At 49.0% G+C, this 21,704-nt stretch overlaps 1 protein-coding gene across 2 annotated transcripts; it reads right to left on the bottom strand.

The window, feature by feature from the left end:
* Positions 1-15: 15 nt before the first annotated feature.
* On the bottom strand, positions 16-21,413 carry GBX1 (gastrulation brain homeobox 1). Of its 2 annotated transcripts, XR_009260124.1 has the most exons (3): positions 20,398-21,413; positions 3,094-3,789; positions 16-1,831 (listed from the first exon to the last, which is right to left on the bottom strand). XR_009260124.1 is itself a non-coding variant. In XM_058723801.1 (2 exons), exons 1-2 carry the CDS (start codon positions 20,930-20,932, stop codon positions 3,236-3,238), a joined length of 1,089 nt encoding a protein of 362 aa, XP_058579784.1. In that variant the 5' UTR covers positions 20,933-21,413; the 3' UTR covers positions 2,471-3,235. The 2 variants fall into 2 exon arrangements, 1 of the variants encoding a protein (XP_058579784.1); XM_058723801.1 differs by lacking the exon at positions 16-1,831 and having other exon boundaries at positions 2,471-3,789.
* Positions 21,414-21,704: the final 291 nt, after the last annotated feature.

Genomic DNA, 21,704 nt, shown 5'->3' with positions numbered 1-21,704 from the left:
CGGTTGGCCTGAGGCCCTGAGGTCTCTGCTCAGGCCACTACATGCGTTTCCTTTGGCCCTTTCCTGCCAGCAGCGTAGTTGAGTTTGTGGGTAGCACTGGCTTCGAACCCCGAAAGGAGGTACGGAGCTTTGTGCTTCCTACTGGAAGCTTTCTGCTGCTTCCCCTCCTCACATACCCCACCCCTACCCTCGGAAAGGTTTTCCGGCTGGTCTCCAGTAACCTCATGCCACACCTGGTGCTGGCCAAAGTGCACCCAGAAGGAGGACAGAAGCGTCGTCCTCTTTCCTAAGAGTCTGGGAAGTCGCTCACACAGCCAGACCTACGGGGAGACGCTCAAGGCGCAGGAGAAGAGTTCTGAGGAAGCCACAAGGGCAAGTGGCTGGACTTTACTAGGGCAGCACTGCCGCCGGGACTCAGGCCTCGGCTTTGCTTTTGAGGAGAGGCGAGGAGGTAGGTCACTGATGGCAGAACCACCACCTGGATTCCCACCAACATCCTGCCAAGCTGGGGGCAGGATCCTGAGTTCCTGTTTCTCCCTCTATCCCTCATCCTAGAAAGACCTGAGGGAAACCCCTCTATACCTATTCTTGAAGGATGAAAACTTGCAAAGTTAAGGTCCCTGCTCTCCAAGGAGCCCATTTTCCTATCCCTACAACCGCTTTGCTGGTGGCCCCGTCTTTCTCCAACACTTAATGAGTGTACACTGGGGGGGGGGGGGGGGGGGGGGGTGGCTGGCACTCTGATGGGAGCCCATCTAAGTGCAGGTAGATAACTAAGCAAATGCTAAGTAAATGCTGTTCAGAGAATAAACCAGATTGTATTTTCTTGGTCCGCAGCCCTTTTGCAAGGCTGATAAGAGCCTCAGGCAAAGATCAGGGTAGAACAGAAATAGGGCCTTTGGTATGTATAAGAAGGGGCTCCTGGGCTCAGAAACATACTAGCAATAATCAACTTTCTTATTTTCCCTAAGGAAAACAAGCTGCTTAACTGGCTGAGTACTGTCCAGTATAGTTTAGGAGGCTTCATAGTAAATCCAGAAAAAAATGGCAAATCAGGGCCTTGGTTTCCCCCCGAGCCTCCTTCCCTCAGGCACGACACCAGAGAACGTCTGCTCTAGCCCTAGACCTGTGGACATGAATTCCCGACAGCCAAAGTGACAATAGCTCCTGTGATCCTCAACCACTGCCTGGCCTGGCCCCTAAAAAGCATCTAATCTCATAGGTTCCCTTCGTGGGCAGAGACAGCCTCAATCTAGATCAGGAATGGGGCTGGTCCGGACTACTTTTTTTTAACCTAACTTTCAAGCCTTGCTGGATTTTAGCCAAATAGCAGCCTGGACCCCTGCATCCGAGCTGGGGAACCGTGACCCTGTTGCGAATAACCGGTCACAGCCCCGGCTTGCTGTTTGGTTGCCAAAACCAGCTAGGAGAAAGGAACTGCCAAGGAAAGCCTGTCTTCATCATACGAGGCGTTCAGTAGATGTTTGAGTGAATACTGGTTGGTCTGCCGTCCTAGGAATCAGGAGTAGCAGCAGTTTTCTAAGGAAGCTGAGGGGGCCGGCCAGGTATTTGAGCTTGTATTTCCCTCCCTGACCTTGACCTTCTGAGCGTCCTAGCCTCGCTCCTCGCTCTGCCCGTTTTTCTTCTCGGCAGCTCTGTTCTCTCCCCTAGCTGTCCTCCCAGATCAGTGCAGGTCAGGTTTCTTCCCAAGAAGCCCCGCTTACCATGATCCCAACTTCAGCTGGTTTCTGTAATAATCCTCTTTCCCCAATGTCTGTGCAGGCGTGTCTGTGCAGCCCCGCTCCACAGTTGGTACAGGATAGTAGCCCTTCTGTGAAGGTGGGGGAAATGGCAAATAGCTTTAGTTTGTCTTCTTTCGCTCACAGGATACCCGGTTTCTTGCAAGTGCCCCTGAAGTCTCTCACCCTCACGTTTACTTGGTCCCCCTAACTAGCTCTTAGATTGCCAACCCCCAAGCTCCCAGGTCCTATCTCTGTAGCTTCTCCTATAGTACACACGTCCAGAACCATCGTTCCTTGCTGCCTCATCCGTTTTGCGGGGGGGCCTCTCAACCAATGTCGTTTCATAACAGAAGAGGATTTGGTACCCCAACCTTGGTAAAACACGCGATGGGGAGGAGGAGACACCAGTTGCCGCAGTACGGACAGAGGACCAGAAAGGAGTCGTGCTCCGGGCCCTCACATCTGAAATACCAAAGGGCGGCAGGGATGGACTAAGCCGCTGCGTCCTCTGCCCGGAAAAAGTAATGAGCTCGCGGATGGTGACGGTGCACCCCCCAAACTGCCCTGCCTAGTCACTGACGGGACTGCCAGCGTCTACCTAGTTGGGGCCTGGCCGTACGCCAGCTAAATAAACTAGGGTCAAGTCCTCATTTCCCCTCGTAACGCAGAAGGGAGTGGACCTTCTGTTCTCAAGTCTGCCAGCTCTTCCCAAGAGAAGAGAGCAGAGATGAAGAAGCTTGCCTGTTTAATGGGTAAAGAGAAAAGTAGTGTTGTGCTGGGAACGTGAGGCCTAGGTGCGGACTGCGGGAGGTACCGGGACGGGGAAGGACAGAAGTGAAGGTAGTTTATGTGGGGGGAGATGGTGCGAGCCGAAGGTTTTCTAAGGAGGCCGGTGACAGTTTCATTCTGTTTCTTTGCGTGCCCTTGCGCTACAGTCAGGCCAGACCGCGCCCACAAGGCAGTAAGAGGGAACTGAACTCTGGCTAATGATGACGGGACATCGAACTTTCCCAGTCTCTCTCAGGGGTGCAGACAGACAGACAGACAGAGGCAGATAGCTCCATATATACAAACTTTACAGAAAATAAATAAGGAGCTGTGATCAGCTTGGCTAGGCATCACCCAGGATTCTTTCCACCCCTGTGAGAAGTAATCCCAGGGCATTAGTGGGAAGCTTTCAGGCCCTTGGTGGGTGAGAACCCACCCCCTCCCCAGGAGCCCGTCTCCCCCCAGCAACAGCTCCGCAGTGATGAGGACTCAAGCCCCGTTAACTCTGAAGCCCCCGGTCTGAGGATCCCTGGAATAGGCTCAGGGCCAGGGGCCCAGGTCTCAGGTTGCCAGGAGAGCGTACCTAGCGCTAAGTTAGTTGCCGACGGAGCCCTCTCCCAGGGCAGCTTCGTAGCAGCAGCCCCGCTGGTCCGCAGAACCCTAACCCAGTCTCAGAGCAGGCTCGGGGACAGATCGGCTGCCTTCCAGGATCCTTGGGAGCCCCTTCAGGGCCGGGCGCCCTGTTCCATTTGTTGGTGCTGGCTCCGTACAGCAAACCTGTTGACATGCACAGGTATGGGGACAACAATCTTGGGGTTTCTCACGGGCTCCCCGGAACGGCTGCTCACGTTGCCAGCTTTGATGCGCTTCCACTTGGCCCGCCGATTCTGAAACCAGATCTTGACCTGCACCTCACTGAGCTTGAGGGCGTGCGCGATCTGGGAACGCTCTGTCAAGCTCAGGTATTTCTTGCAGTGGAACTCCTTCTCCAATTCCAAAAGCTGCTCACTGGTAAATGCCGTGCGGCGCCGTCGGCTTTTGCCCCCAGGAGCTGTGACTCCAGCTGCCACTGGTGCCCCCTCCTCAGCTCCAGTCCCCAGGCTTCCCTTTAGCTTCGGTTTAGGTCCCAGGAGAGCCCCTGGGCCCCCTGCAGAACTGTCCAGGAAACCGTCGTCCTCGCTGTCACCGCCTGAGCCCTCCTCCTCCTGTTCGCTGCCTGCCGGGTCTCCTGCTGGTGCCTCCAGCTTCTCCTCATCTGAGCTGTACACCTTCCCCTCTGCTGTGGGGAGCGAAAACCAACGGATGGGGAAGGAGCAGGCAAGGAAAAGGCAGACAGGTTGGAGGAGGCACATGGAACCAGGGCCGGGCACGGACAGGATGACGGCAGGAGGGCACGAGACATGGAAGGGAGGAGATGGGGAGGAGGGGAGACAAGGACGGCACATCCAGGACACGGGGTGGGGAAGAGGTTCAGGGAAGACAAAGAGATGGAAAGAGAGCTATTAACCAGCACAGATTTCACTACAGCAAAGTGGGGGGAGGCAGTAAGTGCATATCAAAGGAATGTCATTCCCAGGACTGTGACCCAACTTTACCACCCCCCCCCCACCTCTTTCTCCCTACCCACTACCTTCCCAGCTTTCTCCAAACCCAGACCAAGCACTTTCCACTCCTTCACCAGCCCTCCAGATCCAGACTGCACAGCCTCAGGTCCCAGAATGAAGCAGTGTGGGACCCGGCCTAGGAGCCTTTCCGTTACTATGGGCAGGAGGAAGCCGTGTAGAAGGATGCGCTTCTGCAGGATAGAGGGGGGACATCACACTCTGCTGGCCTTTGTTACTCTCCTAGGAATCCTCACCCACCCCAGTGCTGAACTCTGTTCCGTCTCCCTACCTTCCCTCTTCCCTAGATCTAGAATCTTAGAATCTCACTTCCAGACGGAAACCTAAGGGTCATCTGATTCCCCATCCCCACCGATCCCCAAATCTGGGCCCAAGAAATATTATCAAAGGATTTCCTTACCCCAAGGGGGTTTCCTTACCCCTACTTCTAATTCTTGACCAGATCATCCAGCCCAGAATGGGGAGCCCTCCCAGGGCCACCTTATCTGTGGCCAGATTTTTCTTCCAATCGCTTAGCCCTCTTAGTCCCCTTTTCATCCTTCCCCTACTCCTTAATTATAAAATGATATCTTCTCTTTCCCACCTTCCCTCTTTCCCAACCAAGGATGCTTGAGCAGCATAAACAGCTGCTTTCTGCTCAAGTTCAGAATCCTGAGGCCCCTGAGCTTGACGTCAGCTGGAGGAACTGGAGGGAATACGGGAGGAGACAAAGAAAGAGAAGTGCAACAAGGGAAAATACAGATAGGAAAATAGTAAAATAAATTTTGGCTCATTTAGTAGATTACTATTTGTAATCAGCCATATGAAGCATTTCAAATCCGTGTGTAATTCTAATACTTAATCATTGGTTTTAATCCTGCCCACTGTTTTGTCAGAACTGCAAAGAATGCATTACAAATATTTTCAGTAGTTGAGTTGTAAAACTGCCTTGTTTGCTGCCCAAAGGGCCAATAAGCAGTGAAACAAAAACTCAAAAGAAAGACAACCAATAGGAAAGAGAACAAGAGTAAACTGAATAGTCAGCTTTTTACCATCCGGTTGATGTGTGAAGAGGGCAGGATTCTGTAAGTGCCGGACTGCATCTATCTATAACCACCACGCATCACACGGACACGCAGAAGATCTGAGGTGGAAAATACGGCCCAAAGTAAAATAACTTCAGGGAGCGGTGAAATGCTTTAAAGGGGAAACGTGTGTGCACATGCCTACGGGGCTAGAACACCTTCCAGCACACCTCCCCACCTGCCTGTGCTCCAGAAGGAACTTCTCAGCGTCTCCAGGACCAGCCCAGTAACTTTCCCCTTCCCCATCCCCAGGGTTGTCCTTTCCCTTCCCTGACGCAATCAATCTACGCCTGTTTCTTTTCCTTGAGAACCATGTTTACACTCTCCTTAGGGGCCAGAATTGTCAGCCCACCTCCAGATTACCCACCACCGTCACAGTCAGCTGCTGCGCATCTCAAGGGCATTTTTATCCCCAGGCCCTGCCTTTTCTTCCTTTCGTGCTTCATTCTATCTGACTTCAAAACCCGTGTGGCATACCCTAGTTTAGGCTCACCCAGCCTTCCCATGTTCCTCCTGTTTGTTGCTTTTCATTAGCAAGGATGCTCTGTTCTCTTTGGCAGCTGGTCTGAGCTTCTCAGCACCCGCTCCACGTGGTGTCTCGATATCCCTCCTCACGTCCTCCCCTCTCGGTCCACACTTTCTCCGGTCCCTCCTTCCTGGCCAAGTACGTTTTGTTTTCTGCAACAGTCACATCCTTGGCTTCCTCCTTCGCGTCGCCAGTGGTTTCCTCCTCACACTCCTTTCCGTTTCCACGCACCTCAAACTTAACATGTCCCAAACTGAACTCCTGACCTCTCCCCCAAACCAGCTCTTCACCATCTGCACCCATGTATTTCCCGGCTTGGTTAATGGTAGTTCCGTCCTCCTTGTGGTTCAGATCAATCCTTCACTCCTGTCTCTCACAAGCCATGCCCGATCCCAGAGCCTGCCCTTCTCACCACCTCCTCTGAGACCACTAATCCAAGTCAGCATCATGTCTTGCCCAGTTCATCGACCTTTTCTCCAAACTGGTTTCCCTGCTTCTGCCTGCCCTGCCCTCCCCCTCCGCCAACTTATTCTTCCGTTCAGAATACTAGGCTCTTCATCTAGATTTTTGCGCTGGCTCATTTCCTGCCTCCTTCAAGTCCTTGCTTTACCAAGGAGATGTTCCCTGGTCATCTTTTAAAAATGAAAACTCCCTAAACAAACAAACAAACAAACAAACAAACAAACAAACAACTCCCAGTATTCCTATCTCCCTTTTCTGCTTTATTTGTTGCTATAGTACATGTCACCAATTTTATTTATTTTATTGACTGTCTTTTCCTATTAGAATATAAGCTTCATGAAGGTAGGGATTTTTAATACATTTTCTTCACTGCTGTATCTTCAGCATCTAGGAAATCAACTGCACAGAGTAGGCACCTAATAAATATTTGTTGACTAAATAAAAACCTATTCCCAGCACTTTCTCCCTTCCTCCCTCTCTCCCACTTCTTTCTATCTATCTATCTATTTATTTATTTATTTTATTGTTTAATATTTCTTTTTGAGAGACACAGAGCTTGAGGAGGGGAGGGGCAGAGAGACAGAAGGAGACACAGAATCTGAAGAAGGCTCCAGGCTCTGAGCTGTCAGCACAGAGCCCGACACGGGGTTCGAACTCATGAACCACGAGATCATGACCTGAGCCGAAGTTGGACGCTCAACCGACTGAGCCACCCAGGCGCCCCTCTCTCTCCCACTTCTATCTCTGTTCTTCCTTTCCCAACCCTCTCCTAAAATATTCCCCACAACTCCACCCCATCCAGTCCCCAGAAGACATCCTCTCCGTGAGTATGATTCTATCCACTTTTCGGTATGCCCTCTGATCTCACATTGGCTGGAGAGAAACCCATATGCAGTGGGAATCTATAGGGTCTTATGCTAAAAGAAAGGAGGGGAAACCCCTCATTACTCTATACATCATTTCCAAATACATGAAGATGAAGTGAACGTACAGCATCACTAAATCCTTGAACTTGCGATTTTTAAAACATGGTTTGTAGTAAATAATAACAAAAAGAATAAAAGCTTGTAAAAACGCAGCCCAACACTACAATATTTTAAACAGCTGCTAAAAAGGCAGAAACTGGATTTCAGGGCCTGAAGGGTGAAATCATTTAGCACAGCTCCAAGCACCCAGGGGGCGTCCCATAAATCTAAACTGATGGTGATTGAGACGAGGCTCCCAGCTTCCTTGATCTGGCAGGGCCCCCCTGAGATCATATCATCTATCCCTCTGTCTTCAGACAGATTCCATAAAACCAAGCCCACATAAGCAGGCCTCCCTCAGTGCTGCTTTTAAAGCCATACATAGGGCACAGGCTCACAACCTCTCTTGGCTACTCGATCCTGGTGGGATGCCGAGTGACAGGGGCCAGAGTTTCTCTCTGAGCCTTTATAATCACGACATCGAGGGCTCTGATAAGGAACTCTTGGAGGCAGGTGGGGGCGGGGCAATAGGAGAAAGCCACAGGAGGGGGAAATACAGCTTGACTCTCAAAGGAGAAGGTCTAGGGCAGTGAATAACACTGAGAAGTGAGAAAGAAAAGGTAAGGCCAAAGAAGGCAGAAAGAGGACTGGGACAAGAGAGAAGTGGGGTAGATGTAGTGGCAGGAGAATGAAATGATGAATCGGAGAAAGTCAAAGGGCTGGAAAGTTGAAAGAAGGGGTAGAAAATAGGGGGGGGGAAAGAGCAAAAAGCTTAAAAAAATCACACCCCTGCCCTTTCTCCCCCCAAACATTGCTGCATTTGGAGCAAAACAAAACATTTTCACCCTGCCACATGTTCTTTGCTCCACTAAGAGCACTTTAAGAATCATTGCCCAAAGTGAAGGAGACACATTGAAAAGAATTGGGTGAGGCAAAAAGGGAGACCAACCCTTAACAATGTACCAATCCTGCGGCACCGAGGTGGCATCCACTTCGTGAGTTCTGCTCAGGTCATGATTTCGTAGCTGTGGGACTGGGGCTCCACACTGCACGTGAGCATGGGGCCTGCTTAAGGTTCTCTTGCTCGCTCTCTGCCCCTCCCCACCTTGTGTGCACGTGCACACTCTGTCAAAAACAAAACAATATAGTAATCCTGAAGCAGCTTACTCTTTTCTAATGGATGAGCTATAAAATAAATGCAAGCTATTTTATCTGATTCGTAATGAATATTAATGGTAACTATAATCAAACAAAATAAAACAAACTGCACGTAGAAAAACGTGTTATTGACTAAAAACTGACAGAAGCAAATCTTTTTAATAAAATTTCTAATTGCAAAATTTGATTTAGAATAATTGGGCTTCGTAGATATAATGTCCATAAAAGTAAATTACTAATTGCAGATGCTATAACCGGTTGATATAAACAAAAAACTTGATCCATAAGACCTCACTGCAAATTTCACATGGGAAATAGTGATTCTGATGAGAATAATTTCAGAAGAAAAAAGTTTTAATTGGAAACAATTTGACTATGTACATAGCTAGGCCAAACAGAAAGGTTCTGTTCTTTGCGTATGAAAGTGATGTTATTGGTGACATAAGAGTATGCTTTCAGCTTACTCCTTACGTGTAAGCCTAGGATCAGAAAGAAGTGTGGTGTCTATCCTATGAGTGTGGGGCAGATCGGTTACGAGGAAATATCTAGAGTTCTTACGAATTCTCATGGTGGATGTGATTATCCTAAGAACCAGAAATCAGAAGGTTTATGCCACAATTACTTGTCAAGTCCATGCCGAGAGTATACTTCCCACTCCAGAGAGCAGTATTCAGGCTCCAGGGACACATCTGCGTGGGGCCTTCCTTCCAAGAGGGCACCAGAGGTACAGAAAAGCCCATCTTATGAGCGGGTCTGGTCAGGCTGGGGAAGAAATCAAGGGCCAAAGAACCCCCGGTAGATACTCTCCAGGAGAAAAAATAAATAGCACCAGACTTGCACCATCTAGAGCTGTGGTCACCAAGAAGGGTGGGCTGGGCCTGGGTTGTGGTGCAGACAACCACCCAAGGAGTGGAAAACCACTTTAGACCCCAGCTATGGGAACTCACAGAGCCCCTGTGCTGTCCCTCATCCATCCTGTTCTGTTTCACCTTCTATAAAATCAACAGCCTTTATTATTCACTGAAGAGAAGTCTCTCTCTCATGATACTCAGTTCTGACTTCCCTCTACTTTCAAAACAACTACCCTCACACACCCTGAACTACTGTCAGGGTAGTAAGTCTCCTCCCGAGTCAACTACTCAGCTTCCTGAATACAGGAACAATTTTGCGTGAGGTCAAAAGGTAGAAAGAAACTCAGGTCACCCCTCAAAAAAAGAGATGTGTTTGCCACCATTCTCGTTTCCAAATCTTCATCATGATGTCCAGCATGGAATTATTTCTCTGTTCTTTGTGGAGACAGTACTTCCTCTCGTCATTTACGGCAATTAGCTCACTTTCAATTTATTTTTCACTCATCCCCTTTCATGCTACCACCCCTTCCTATAACTTTTGGTGCAATAAGGAAAATTCATTTTTACTTTCTGTCTCTCCACTCTCCCACGACCCTTCAGCACTCCTTACTCCAAATTGACTTGAGAGTTTTCTCTACACCACTGCCGTCCAGGACCCCTCCCACCTTCATGACGAGCTCAGGGCAATTTCCCCACCACTCCAAGCTCAGAGTTCCTCTCATGGCATACCAACACTGTCATTGCCAAGGGCACCCTTGTAAACGTTGATGTTCCAAAACATCTCCACGCTTACTATTTACCTTTAAGCAACTCGCTGAAATAGAGTAGACCTATTAGTAGCACTAATGGAAGGTTTGGCAACCTTACTTCAGGTGGAAACACGGAGTTTCAGAAAGATTAAATGATTTTCCTAAGTCACGCGGCTAGAGATAATGTCTAGAACCTTGGTCTCCTAAATCTCCAACCAATGCTCCTTCTATCCTTTCCAGTAAAATATCTTCTTTTCCCTTCGCACTTGAAGTAAATGCCCAGACGCCTCATCAGATAACCTTCCCACCAAACCTGGTTTTAGTTAGATCTCATTCCTTTCACTTATCACTCCAGAGCTCCAGCCTCATCATTAATATCTTCCCTTACCATGCTCAGAGAAGGCTCTTACACTTGCCATAAGAGAGGCCTCACTTACCAAATTTCACCTATGTCCTTAATAGGCTATTTCTCCCATCATTCCCCAAGACAAAATTCCTACCAGATCTATTTTTTCTGTCCTTATTGTTTGTATGATGTAATCTTACCAGTCAGCATTCCTTTTATTTAGAAATGTATTCTTTCATTAAAATTTTTTTTAAATGTTTGTTTACTTTTGAGAGAGAGACAGAGAGACAGAGCACGAGCAGGGGAGGGGTAGAGAGAGAGGGAGACACAGAATCCAAAGCAGGCTCCAGGCTCCGAGCTGTCAGCACAGAGCCCGATGTGGGGCGGGGCTTGAACCCACGAGCTATAAGATCATGACCCAAGCCGAAGTCAGACGCTTAACCAACTAAGCCACCCAGGCACCCCTGTATTTTTTCATTTAAAAAACAATATCGCCAAATTATGGAAACAGTTTTGTTTTACTATCCATTTCTTTTTCTAGCTTCTAGTTTACAAATATCTCCATCATCCCTCAAGTACAGCTCTTTCTTGTACAGGACTCAGCCTCACTGAGGAATAGACATTTTTCTACCGTGCCCATCTCTCCACCTCATTCATTACAGAGCTCTCTTCAGCGCTCCGCTCTCCCTGTCTCTTCCCTCACTCTTAGGAGTATTTATTGAGCCAGGGAGAAGGCTTTCCTCCCTAGTACTGGAAGGGAGTTAAGGTAGATTCTTTTTTTTAAATTTTTTTTTTCAACGTTTTTTATTTTTATTTTTGGGACAGAGAGAGACAGAGCATGAACGGGGGAGGGGCAGAGAGAGAGGGAGACACAGAAGCGGAAACAGGCTCCAGGCTCCGAGCCATCAGCCCAGAGCCTGACGCGGGGCTTGAACTCACAGACCGCGAGATCGTGACCTGGCTGAAGTCGGACGCTTAACCGACTGCGCCACCCAGGCGCCCCAAGGTAGATTCTTTCTTTTGGGTTGAGGTAGACATCTGTTTGGGATTTATTTTTGTCTGCTCAGCACCGGTCCCTCCCTCCCTTTGGGCACCGCTTTTCATCAACTACCCAGTACGGTGGCCTGTCCATCGCATTTCCCCGCCTTCACGGCCGTGCAGCACGTGGCCTGGATCTGACCAATCCTAACATCCCATCTCTCCCATCTGCCAGGAGACTGGACTCCAGTGAATCAGTCACTCTAGAATTTTGTGTGTGTTAGAATCCACTGGGGTCTCAAGCTAGGATTGTAAAAATTTAGAGCTGCTTATGCTTGTGCCCTTTCTCACCTCTCTTAGAGACGGAATGTGGCAAAGCCTCTTTCCTTCAGCCAAGTGAAAGGAAAAAAAAAGATCTAACAGATACTGTTTGCATTTTCGGATCCACTCAACTCCTATACTTAGAACCACGTGAATCCATAAATGCCCATTTTAGCTTAGAGTTGAGCTACTGTCACCTGCAACCCAAAGAGCTCTGACCGCACCCCGTGCTGTAACTGCAAGTGACAATAATCGCATGACTCCGGGGAAGGTAAGCCTCTCCGCCTCACTCCACAGCAATCCCATCCAAAACAGTGTTTCCGCATTACCTGAAATTATTCATGATAACGCCACCCAATATTCCACCAGTTTGAAATTCATCTGGACTTTAAAAAATCTCCTTAATCCATCTGAGTGTGAATTACTTTAATCCAATAGCTTTGCTCTTAACGTCAAGGCGAGATCAGACATATGAGGGAATAGGAATTCGGGTGAGGAAAGGAGGAGAGGTGTTTTTTAATATACACACAATGTAAAGAAAAGAACAGGCTCCGGTGGACACGGAAGGAAGGTGTTGGGTAGTCTTGGCTTCTACAGAGAATGCCGAAATGTGAGACAGAGAAATCAAAGGAGGGGGAAAGAGCCAAAGGGAAAATGGGACATCTACCCTCATCAACTGCATACCTTGGTTCTCTCCCGGCATTCACTTCTCAGGATACAGTGCTATTTCTAGCATTACTTCCAGACTTATTTCTCCCTATCAGCACAAAGGGTGTCACCTATCCTACGCGATTCTAGTAAAGAAGTCTTCCACAACTTAATTCCCAGGTAGGCTCCCCATCCGTTTCCAGTACACGGACGACACCAGGAATTTCTTGCACACCTATTACTTGAGGACGCTGAACAACACCTTCTCATCTAATCCTTAACTCTGTGAGGGAAGCATCGTTGCCCCGTTTTGCTGGTGAGGAAACTGGGACTGAGTATGCTGCTGTTAATATCTGTCTCGCGAAGAAAGGGGAGCACCGAGATCGGTATCCAAAGCCCATGCTCGTTGCGCTGTGCAGCACCACATCTCTTTGTGAACACTGGGTTGCCGTGGCACCCTATCACAAATACTGTACCAGATGAAGACGTAACGGAGAAGGCCAGGAACGGGCTCCACCACACGGCTTCTCTTTTTCTCACTCCCTCACGGGCACTCCTTCCTTCCTCACCAGGTAAAGTCAGGCACAACTGATCCCCAATTTTTAAAATTTGTTGTTGTTGTTGTTGTTGTGTATTTCTTAACTTATTTACAGAGGGAAGGAGGACGTGGGAGAGAGAGCGTGAGAGAATGAGAACAAGAACGGGGAAGGGACAGAGGAAGAGAGAGAATCTTAAGCGGGCTCCGAACCCAGCACAGAGCCAGATGCTGGGTCTCACAATCGTGAGATCGCGGTCTGAGCCGAAATCAAGACTCAGACGCTTAACCGACTGAGCCACCCAGGGGCTCCCATCCCAAATTTTTTTGGCCTTGATAAGATCACTCACCTTCATCAGACGTTTCTCTCTCTGACAACCGTACACAGCCATAGCTCTGATAACACCTCCCCAATCCCAGAAGACAAGACCTCCACTATCGTCAAGCCCGGCCCCGACTTCGCCTCAAGATGTACATATCCCAGCCTGCCTCCTTTTCAGTGGCCACGACAATTCAGCACTGAGAAGTACAGAATTTCCCCCCACCCCTTTGCTCAGGGTGCCTTTTCCCCCCCCCAAAGGAAACAATTAATTAATAAAGGTATCTTTACAGATAAAACCATTGTAGAGCCGGAAGTGACCTTGGAGATCATCTAACTCAAACCCCTAATGGTACTGATGAGGAAGTTAAGACATAGACGGGTGTGACTTGGCGGGGATCCCTCAGTCACACGTTTCTAGTATCTACGCATAACGTGTAGAAGGGCTGTCACCAAATCCAGCACAAAGTGCTTCTTACCTTCACTCTCAGGATAATTTCGTCTTCCTCCCTCCTTCTAGTACACTTCTGCACTATACTTCTCTTCCATTGTAATTCCATTTCCTCCGTAATCCAGCAAGAAATCCATCTCCCCTCACCCCCAGTTCAGAAGCATTTTTTTCTGCTTCTCCCATGCTCATTTTTCACACAGTGCTCGTCCCCCCTCATAACCCTAGTCTCTCTGAGTCCCTGCAGCCCCCTTGCTTCTAGTACAGATTTCTCATGTCATCACTTGAAGGTTATTCCTTTCCCTTCCACAATGGGAAGGGAATGAAGACATTGCTTCACAACTAGTTGTAGTCCTGTGTTGCCTCTTCCCACCACAACTCAGTTCAACTTGTGTAAGTCCGCTGTTCCATCACACCAAATTCAAGCATCTCTTCTCCCCACACTCTTTCTCCCAATTAACACATCGGTGTTTCTAAGCTGACAACTTTCTCCCAGCATGACCGTATTGCCAACGAAAAACCCAAGCCTTTTCTCCGTCACTCCCACATCCAGACCTCTTGCCTCATCATCACTACCACTGTAGCCATGAGCACCACCACCTGCACAGACAGTGCCATGCTTTCCATCGGTTCGGGGTTTCTTCTCTCCTACCCCAGCGTGGGGCATTTTCCTATTCCCTCTAGATACAAACCCTCTCCCACCAACCCCTTTCCCTGCCATCAGTCCTACTTAAGTTTCTCTTGTTGCACATCTGCTCCATCACGCTCGTTTCCCTTTCCCAATTCCCAGCTTCGGTTGAGGCAAAGCTCCTTCTTTCCTCATTACTTTCAAGGCAAAATTCTTGCCTATAGCTTCCCATCGTGACATTACTCTCAATGCAAAGCACTTCGTTCATCATGTCATGTTCCTCCTTTCCAATTAAAATATTTCCCCTTCGTTATTCCAATTACTTCCTTGCTCCCATTATTCCCAGTATAGACTATTTATGCCCATCATTCTGAGTATAAGAATTACCCTCCTAATCATCTAAATATATATCTCCATATTTACGTATGCCACTGCAGAGATCCCCCTTCTCTATTCCAACCCTCCCAAGTGTTACTTTCACAACGGTGTAAGGCACCTCAAGATTCCATTCTAATCCTCCAGATACAATTTTCCTCTTGTCATTTCTAAGATCTCTGTCCCCCAACTAGGGGTTCTTAACACTGTTTGTGCCATGAACTCCTTGGCAGTCTGATACAACCTGCGAATCCCTTCTCAGAATAATGTTTTTTAGGGGTATAACATAAGACACATAGGATTACATGAGAAGCCAACTATATAAAAATGCAGTTTTCAGATATTTAAAAATGCATTTGTGTTATAATCATATACGCTTGTTAATTCTTTGAACAAGATGCCTCCAAAAACTATATAAACTTATAAGAAAGCATCTGTAATTTCTATTGATGACAAAAATCTCAGTTACTGCTGAAACTACTATCGTTTCTGGCCTACACTCGTAATTAAAGAAAATGCCAACTTTTAGTTAGGAATAAAGTAAAAATAAAGATGTAATTTTTCCCCTACTAATAATTAACAGATCCCTTTACAAGGGGCCCATGAAACGCACTGAAGCTAGAAAAACAAGCTTTTATTCTATGGAATTGACAGAGACATTAAAACTAATCTGGGGGCGCCTGTGTGGCTCAGTCGGTTGAGCGTCCGACTTCGGCTCAGGTCATGGTCTCACGGTCCGTGAGTTCGAGCCCCGCGTCGGGCTCTGTGCTGGCAGCTCGGAGCCTGAAGCCTGCTTCCTATTCCGTGTCTCCCCTCTCTCTGCCCCTCCCCCACTCATGCTCTGTCTGTCTCAGAAATAAATGATTAAAAAAATTTTTTTAAATAATCTAAATCAAAATTTTTATGTTTCAGATGAGGAAACTTAAGCCTAGAGAAGTTATAAGACTTGACTCTCCCATAGGGTCCTGAATATACTAAGCCCATAATAAACACACAATAAATGTTCCCTGAATTGAAGGGAGCAACTTGCCAAAGCTGCACAATAAGTGACGAAGCTGAGACCTGAGTGCATGTGTCATGACTCCTAAATAAATGACCCTTCGATCACATTAAGTTAATGCAACACTTGCCTTTCTATAAATGTCAGCGGAGCAAACACTCTGTGTGCTCAACATTTCTAGGAAAACATGCATCTCCATTGCTTCCAAGAAAAATTTCCCTCCTAATTGTAACAGAAGTCTCTGATTCCATATCACATTATCATTTCCTGTTTTTCTCTCATGAGTAAATACATCTTGACAGTCATAATGGGCACCTATTCAAAAATTGATGGTCACCTAAAATGTTCTCTAGCTACAATTGGGTGCTTAGCTCATAGCAATCAGCCCTCAAATATCATGCTCCTAGAAAGTTTCCCTAGTCTCCTTGCATGGTTTCTGTCATTATTGCCAATCTCTATTCAGAAATCAGCAAATTTTTAATTTAGTTTTTAAAAATAACGTTCACTACACTGTCATCTCCCAGTTGGTCCCAGCATATTCTTCTTCCTGTATCATCTCAGTGTTTTCTTCTCAAATGTTTTCTTCTCTTCACCATGCTCCATACTGGCATTATCTTCCATGGGAATCTCTCACTATATGTTTATCATCCATCCAATGATTATATATGGACTCTCTGCCATCCCTCACTTCTTAAGTCTTTGTTTTCAAGCAATCCAATTCCTTTCTCCCTGAATCATTGCTGTAAGCACCCCCAATTTAAAGTTTTCTTCTGTGTTTCTACCAACGGACAGCTCTTTCCATCATTCCCCCGGCACACAGCATCACCTTCACCCATCGTTTCTGTGACGCGTATTTGCACCACGTCTGCAAGTCAGCTGGGACCTACTCTCGGTCAGAGCTCACATGCACCTTCACATACAACAGGGTCACCGCTGCCCAACCCACTCCCTTTTCTCCTTTGACGGTTTACTTACTTAGAGTTTGCTACTCTCTTTTCTGCGTTATTCCTAACACAGAGAAGGCTTCACTATCCACCCCAATTCAAAGCTCCTTGCCCCCATCACTTTCACATGACTCTGTTCTTACGACTTTTAGATCAGTTATGTTGAGTAAAAGTCACCACTGCCCACATGAGGCTACTGACCACTTGAAACACGGCTGATGGAACTGAGACGTGCTGGGAGTATAACATACACACTGGAGACTGAAGGCAATATGGAAAGAGGATATAAAATATCTCATTAAATATTTTTATATCGATTAATGCTGAAGTAGTATCAGACATATTGGGTTTGATGAAATATGTTATTACAATTAATTTCATCTGTTTATTTCTACCTTTTTAATATGGCTAATGATTTTTTAATTATATAAATGGCTTGCCATTCTGGGCTCTTCTGTGGATTCATACTTTTAAATCTTCTCCAGGAATCCAAATTCTCTCCTTTTAGCACTTCCACCAAGATACCTTCCCCAATTATCCTCACTGTTGCCCACACTCTAAACCCAGAATTATTTTTAATCTACCATTCTCAATACCTTTTCTACCCATTATTTCTGAACACCGTGTTGTGGTGTTTTTTTTTTTTTTTTTTTTTTTTTTTTTTTTGCCTGCTAATAGAGCTTCTACCCCTGCACGCAAATCGTAATAAAGTTCTGTTTTCTTCATCATCAATTGTAGTAAGGTGATGTCTCTCTTGAAGCAAAATTTCAAAAAAAAAAAACAAACAAACAGTAATTCCCAAGAAAAAGAACTTCACTCATCATTCTCCAAACTGGCCTACCTTCACTATAATTTCACTTAACAGGGCTAGTAACTGTAAAATGCTAAACAAATGGAAATTAATTTCAGAGCAATGTTACCCATTCACACTAGGAGAGCAATTCCTCCTCTCTCATTGTAAAGACAGCATTCTTTCTCCAAAACTCTTCTAATGTTGAGGTTTCAATCCCATTATTCAAGCAAAAACTCTCTTATTTCATACTAAATATTCTAATACAATTCCCCAAATATCCGTTTTCCCATTTTCAGCAAGGGCCATGTGTCATCACTCCCCACACTGATTCTACGTTTAACATTTCTGGAATCTCCTTTTCTTTTCTCAACTACTTAAGGAGAAAAATGAGGGCTGGCCAGGGGGATGTGAGTGGCCTGGTGAGTGATAGGAGGTGGCAGTCACAGATAAAGATTTCAGTCTCTATCCTCTGAAATCTCTCCTTACTGCTCTGCCCCACAAGCCCCACTATAAACCCTTTATGTGTACCTCTTCCCAATATGACTGATTACCTTCACTCTAGCACCTCTCAGAATTCTTCCTCTGTAGGGTCTCCTTCTCATCATTCTTAGCCAAAAAAAAAAAAGTCTTTTTTATTAAAAAAAAATTTTTTTAAGTTTATTTATTTTTGACAGAGACAGAGTGTGAGCAAGAGCTGGGGAGGGGCAGACAGAGGGAGACACAGAATCCGAAACAGGCTCCAGGCCCTGAGCTGTCAGCACAGAGCCTGACACGGGGCTCGAACCCACCAACCATGAGATCATGACCTGGGCCGAAGTCGGACACTCAACCGACTGAGCCACCCAGGCGCTCCTCCCCCCCCCCCCCAAAAAAAATTGTCTTTACTCAAAGAACAAGTGTCTTTTTATTGCTTCCAACATTTTCCTCAGATGATGATCTCTCCTTGATCATTCTCTACGTATAAATTCCAGTTTACCATCACTCCCAATATTGAAAAACCTTTTTAAAAAATTACTCCTGGTGTTGACACTTTTCCCCATTTCCTACTAGAACATTTATTTAGTTTGCTCCCAAACCTCTCAAATCAGAACTCTTTCTCATACACACACACACACACACACACACACACACACACACACACACTACACTTCTGGTCCAGAGACTGTGTTCAGTATTCTTACAGCCCAGGCTAGAAATCCCTTGTAACTATCTCTTCCAACAGACAGACCTCTTCTGTCTCTTTTCCCTTTGGATAATCTGGGGACAAAGCACATTTGTTGGTCCTTCCTTTCCTCTATTCCTCTTTCCTCAGTATTTCTTTTCAGTTCTTTTCCTCTGCGTACTCCTCTCATTTCCTCACTCACTGTCTGCTTTTACAGCAAATATTCTATCTGCTTCAGAAAAGAGCCTCCATTCCATAAATGGGTGAAAATAACCGAGGGGACCTGAAAGAGTAGGACGAGGCTTCCCAGGGCTTAGGCAGATTCCTCCCTCAGTTCCCCTTCCCCGGGCTGCCTCCCTTTCTCCTCCCCCTCAGCTCACCTCTTCCTCAGGTATCTGCTTATTCTTCCAGCTCCTACTGCCCCCAAAGCCATCCCTCTGATGGCCTGCCTTGCTCCTTTCTACCTTAGGACTATCCTATTCTGAAAATCCTCCTGATTCATTCTTCTTCCGAATGGCGTCCTGCCAGCTACTTTTCCCCTCCCCTCTGGGCCCTTTAATTTTGTGGACATTTCCTCCCACCATCCAAGTGCTGCTCTATCATTTCCTTTTGATCCTCCTTAGAAGATGCTGCTCAGACTTCAGCCACTGGACACCGCACCCCACCCCCCCACCGGCCCAACCAGGTACAAAAACAACAACTGGATCCCCAAAGCCAAAATGCCCAGGGGTCAAGGGGAAAAGAAGAGGAAGACAAGCCCTGTAGCAGCGCTTGGAGTCTGGAAGGATGACGAGACCTTTGGACCATTTCAAGGAAGAGCCTAGAAACCTATCACCGGGAATTGTCTTCTCCTGGCAAAGGACAAAAGGACTCTTGGATCTCCCTCTTGCCTCTGCTAGAGTCAGCCTCCAGGCCTCCTGAGGCCACTTTCTCCCGCCAAGCTGATGTGATGAATGGTTAGGCATAGGCGGATGGATCCTCATGCTAAAGAAGTTTAAGCTTCAGGAACCCCACACCTGCATGCAGCCCCTCTTTTTCTTAAAGAGAGTCCACTAAATCATATAAGCTTTGGGTCTCCTCACACCTGGATTTGCCCCTGGATAGGGGAAAGCTTTACTGGCTTCTAGGGGTTAAGGACTGACCAGGGAGGTCAGGAGGGCTCAGAGTAGTTTCATTCCAAACCGGGTTCAGCTTAATACGCCCTGCCTCCGTTGAGAGGGCATCTTCCCATGGAGGATCCAGGGTTCCTGAATTATCTCTTAGCTGAATCTCACTGGTTCCAGAATCTTAGCTAGATTCTTGACTCCAGGCATTTGTGCCACACCCAACCCAGCCCAGCCTTTAGCCTCTCTCTTGACCTCCCAGTCAGTACTGGTCAAGCAGGTGCTAGGCCCTTTACTCAGTTCTTCAAGGCTTATCTCTAAATCTGCCAATTCAGAAGTGACCTCCACTACTAAGGCTAAACCGGGTCACCAAAGTGGTCACCACTGCTTTAAGACTCTCCCTTTGCCCCTGCAATCACAGAGCCCATTTGGGGTCAACACAGAAGCCAGAATCGCCTTCCCCTTACTGAACTGACAGCTGTCCCAATGTACCCTCACCCTGGGGTCTTGCTAGTGTCCCCAGGAATCCCACAGTTGCAGCTTCTCTATTCTCTGCGGAGAAGAAAAATGAAGGGATTCTTAAAAAGAGACATGGGAGCCAAGGCGTGAGGAGTAGAGTGCTGGGAGAAAAGGCACTAATTTGGAAGGGAGTACTGGGAAGTCTTTGGTGAGGCTTCAGGCACTCTGGAAGACAGAGCAGGGCAGCGGTTCTGGGCTCTAGAGGTGCCGTGTTTGGAACAGAACTGGAGGTGGTTCTGCAGAACCCAGCATCTGGGGGTCTGGGATTCCAGGGCTCCAGGCAGGTGCTGAGATTCTGAGCCGGCTGCTGTCTGGGATTTCCAAGTGAACGAGCCTCCCGCCCGGCGCCCTGGTCGGGCCCCAGCACTTACCCGGCAGACTTGGGAAAGTCTCTGAGAAGTGCGGAGGCGGGGGCGGTGGGGGCTCTGCCACTTTCTCCCGGGCGGGCATCAGCTCCTCGGCTTCCAGCCCACCCTCGGGGCGTCGGCCACCCGGCTCGGGGTTGTTTCGGGCGGCAGTGGCGGCGGCGGCGGCGGCGGCGGCGAGCTCCTGGGGCCCGTAGAAGGCGTCGGGCGGCTCCGCGAAGCTGGGCAGCGCGGTGGTCAGCGCCACCATCGAGGGCACGGCCTGGCCCAGTCCCGCGCAGAACGTGTTGGTAAGGCGGCCGGCAAAGGAGGCTAGTGGGGCGAGAGGCGGGAGGCCGGCAGGCAGCGGCGCAGGGGCCAGCGCCTGCGGCAGCACCAGCGGCCGGTAGGGCATGAACATGGGATAGCCGGTGTAGAGCAAGTGGCCGGAGCGAGGCGGCGGTGGCCCGATCAGGGAGTCAATGGAGAAGGCAGTGCCCGGGCCCCCGCCGCTGCCCCCGCCGCTGCCCCCGGGGGCACCCCCGCCTCCGGCTCTCTGCATCGTGCCCGGAGCTACGGCCGCCCCGGGGCGCTCCCCTCCGGACGCCGCCGTGCGCCCCGCGGCTCGGGCGCCCCGCGCGGACACGCAGGGCTCGCTCCCAGGCTCCCGGGCCGAGGTGGCGGCGGGGCGCGGGCTCGGCGCAGTGTGGCTCCGGCGCCGCGCTCCCTCGCTCTCATAAGGAGGGAGGGGGCGGGCGAGCGGGCGGGCTGGGGGTGTCGCCCTCCGGACTCATCCATCTTCCTCAAATTACGCTTCACTTCCTCCCTCCGCCCGCCGCCGCCGCGCCCGGCTCCGCTCCCTCCGCAGAGCCCGTTCCCAGCGGCCCGGCCGGCCGGCCCGGGACCCCGCCCGCCCCCCGCGGCCCAACCAACTATTATTAATGGAGATTGATGAGGCCGGACACGCCGCTTTGTGAAAGTTTGCGGCCGACGAGAAGGCGGCGGCAGCTGCTGGGTCGGTGCCCCTCCCTCCACCCAACCCGCCCCCCCCCCCCCCCCAGCCCGCCCGGCCTGGGCGTGGACGCGGTGAGGGACGCCCGGCTAGCAGGGCACACCGCGAGGGGCGGGAGGGCGGCGGGGCCGGACCACAGAGCCCCAGGCCCCGGCCGCCGCCCGCCGCAGGACCCTGGGCCAGTCCCCGGAGCGCCTCCCGGGCCGCCCCAAGAGCAAGCCCCTGCGACGCGGGCGGGACTGGACCGCGGCGCCCCCTCGGGCGGCGAGGCGGGGACGGCAGGGGGCGCGCTCTGCCGCCGGGCGCCGCAGCTCAGGGTCCT

This window comes from Neofelis nebulosa, chromosome 4, assembly GCF_028018385.1.
Source record: "Neofelis nebulosa isolate mNeoNeb1 chromosome 4, mNeoNeb1.pri, whole genome shotgun sequence".
NCBI lineage: Eukaryota > Metazoa > Chordata > Mammalia > Carnivora > Felidae > Neofelis > Neofelis nebulosa.
The sequence above is the reverse complement of the archived record's forward strand: the minus strand, read 5'-3'. Positions and strand labels throughout refer to the sequence as shown.

Coding starts and splice junctions, on each gene's coding strand:
- GBX1 (XM_058723801.1), bottom strand. CDS start 20,932: ATGCAGAGAGCCGGAGGCGGGGGTGCCCCCGGGGGCAGCGGCGGGGGC. Junction 3,790..20,397: donor GACTTTCCCAAGTCTGCCGG/GTAAGTGCTGGG, acceptor CGCTCCCCACAG/CAGAGGGGAAGGTGTACAGC.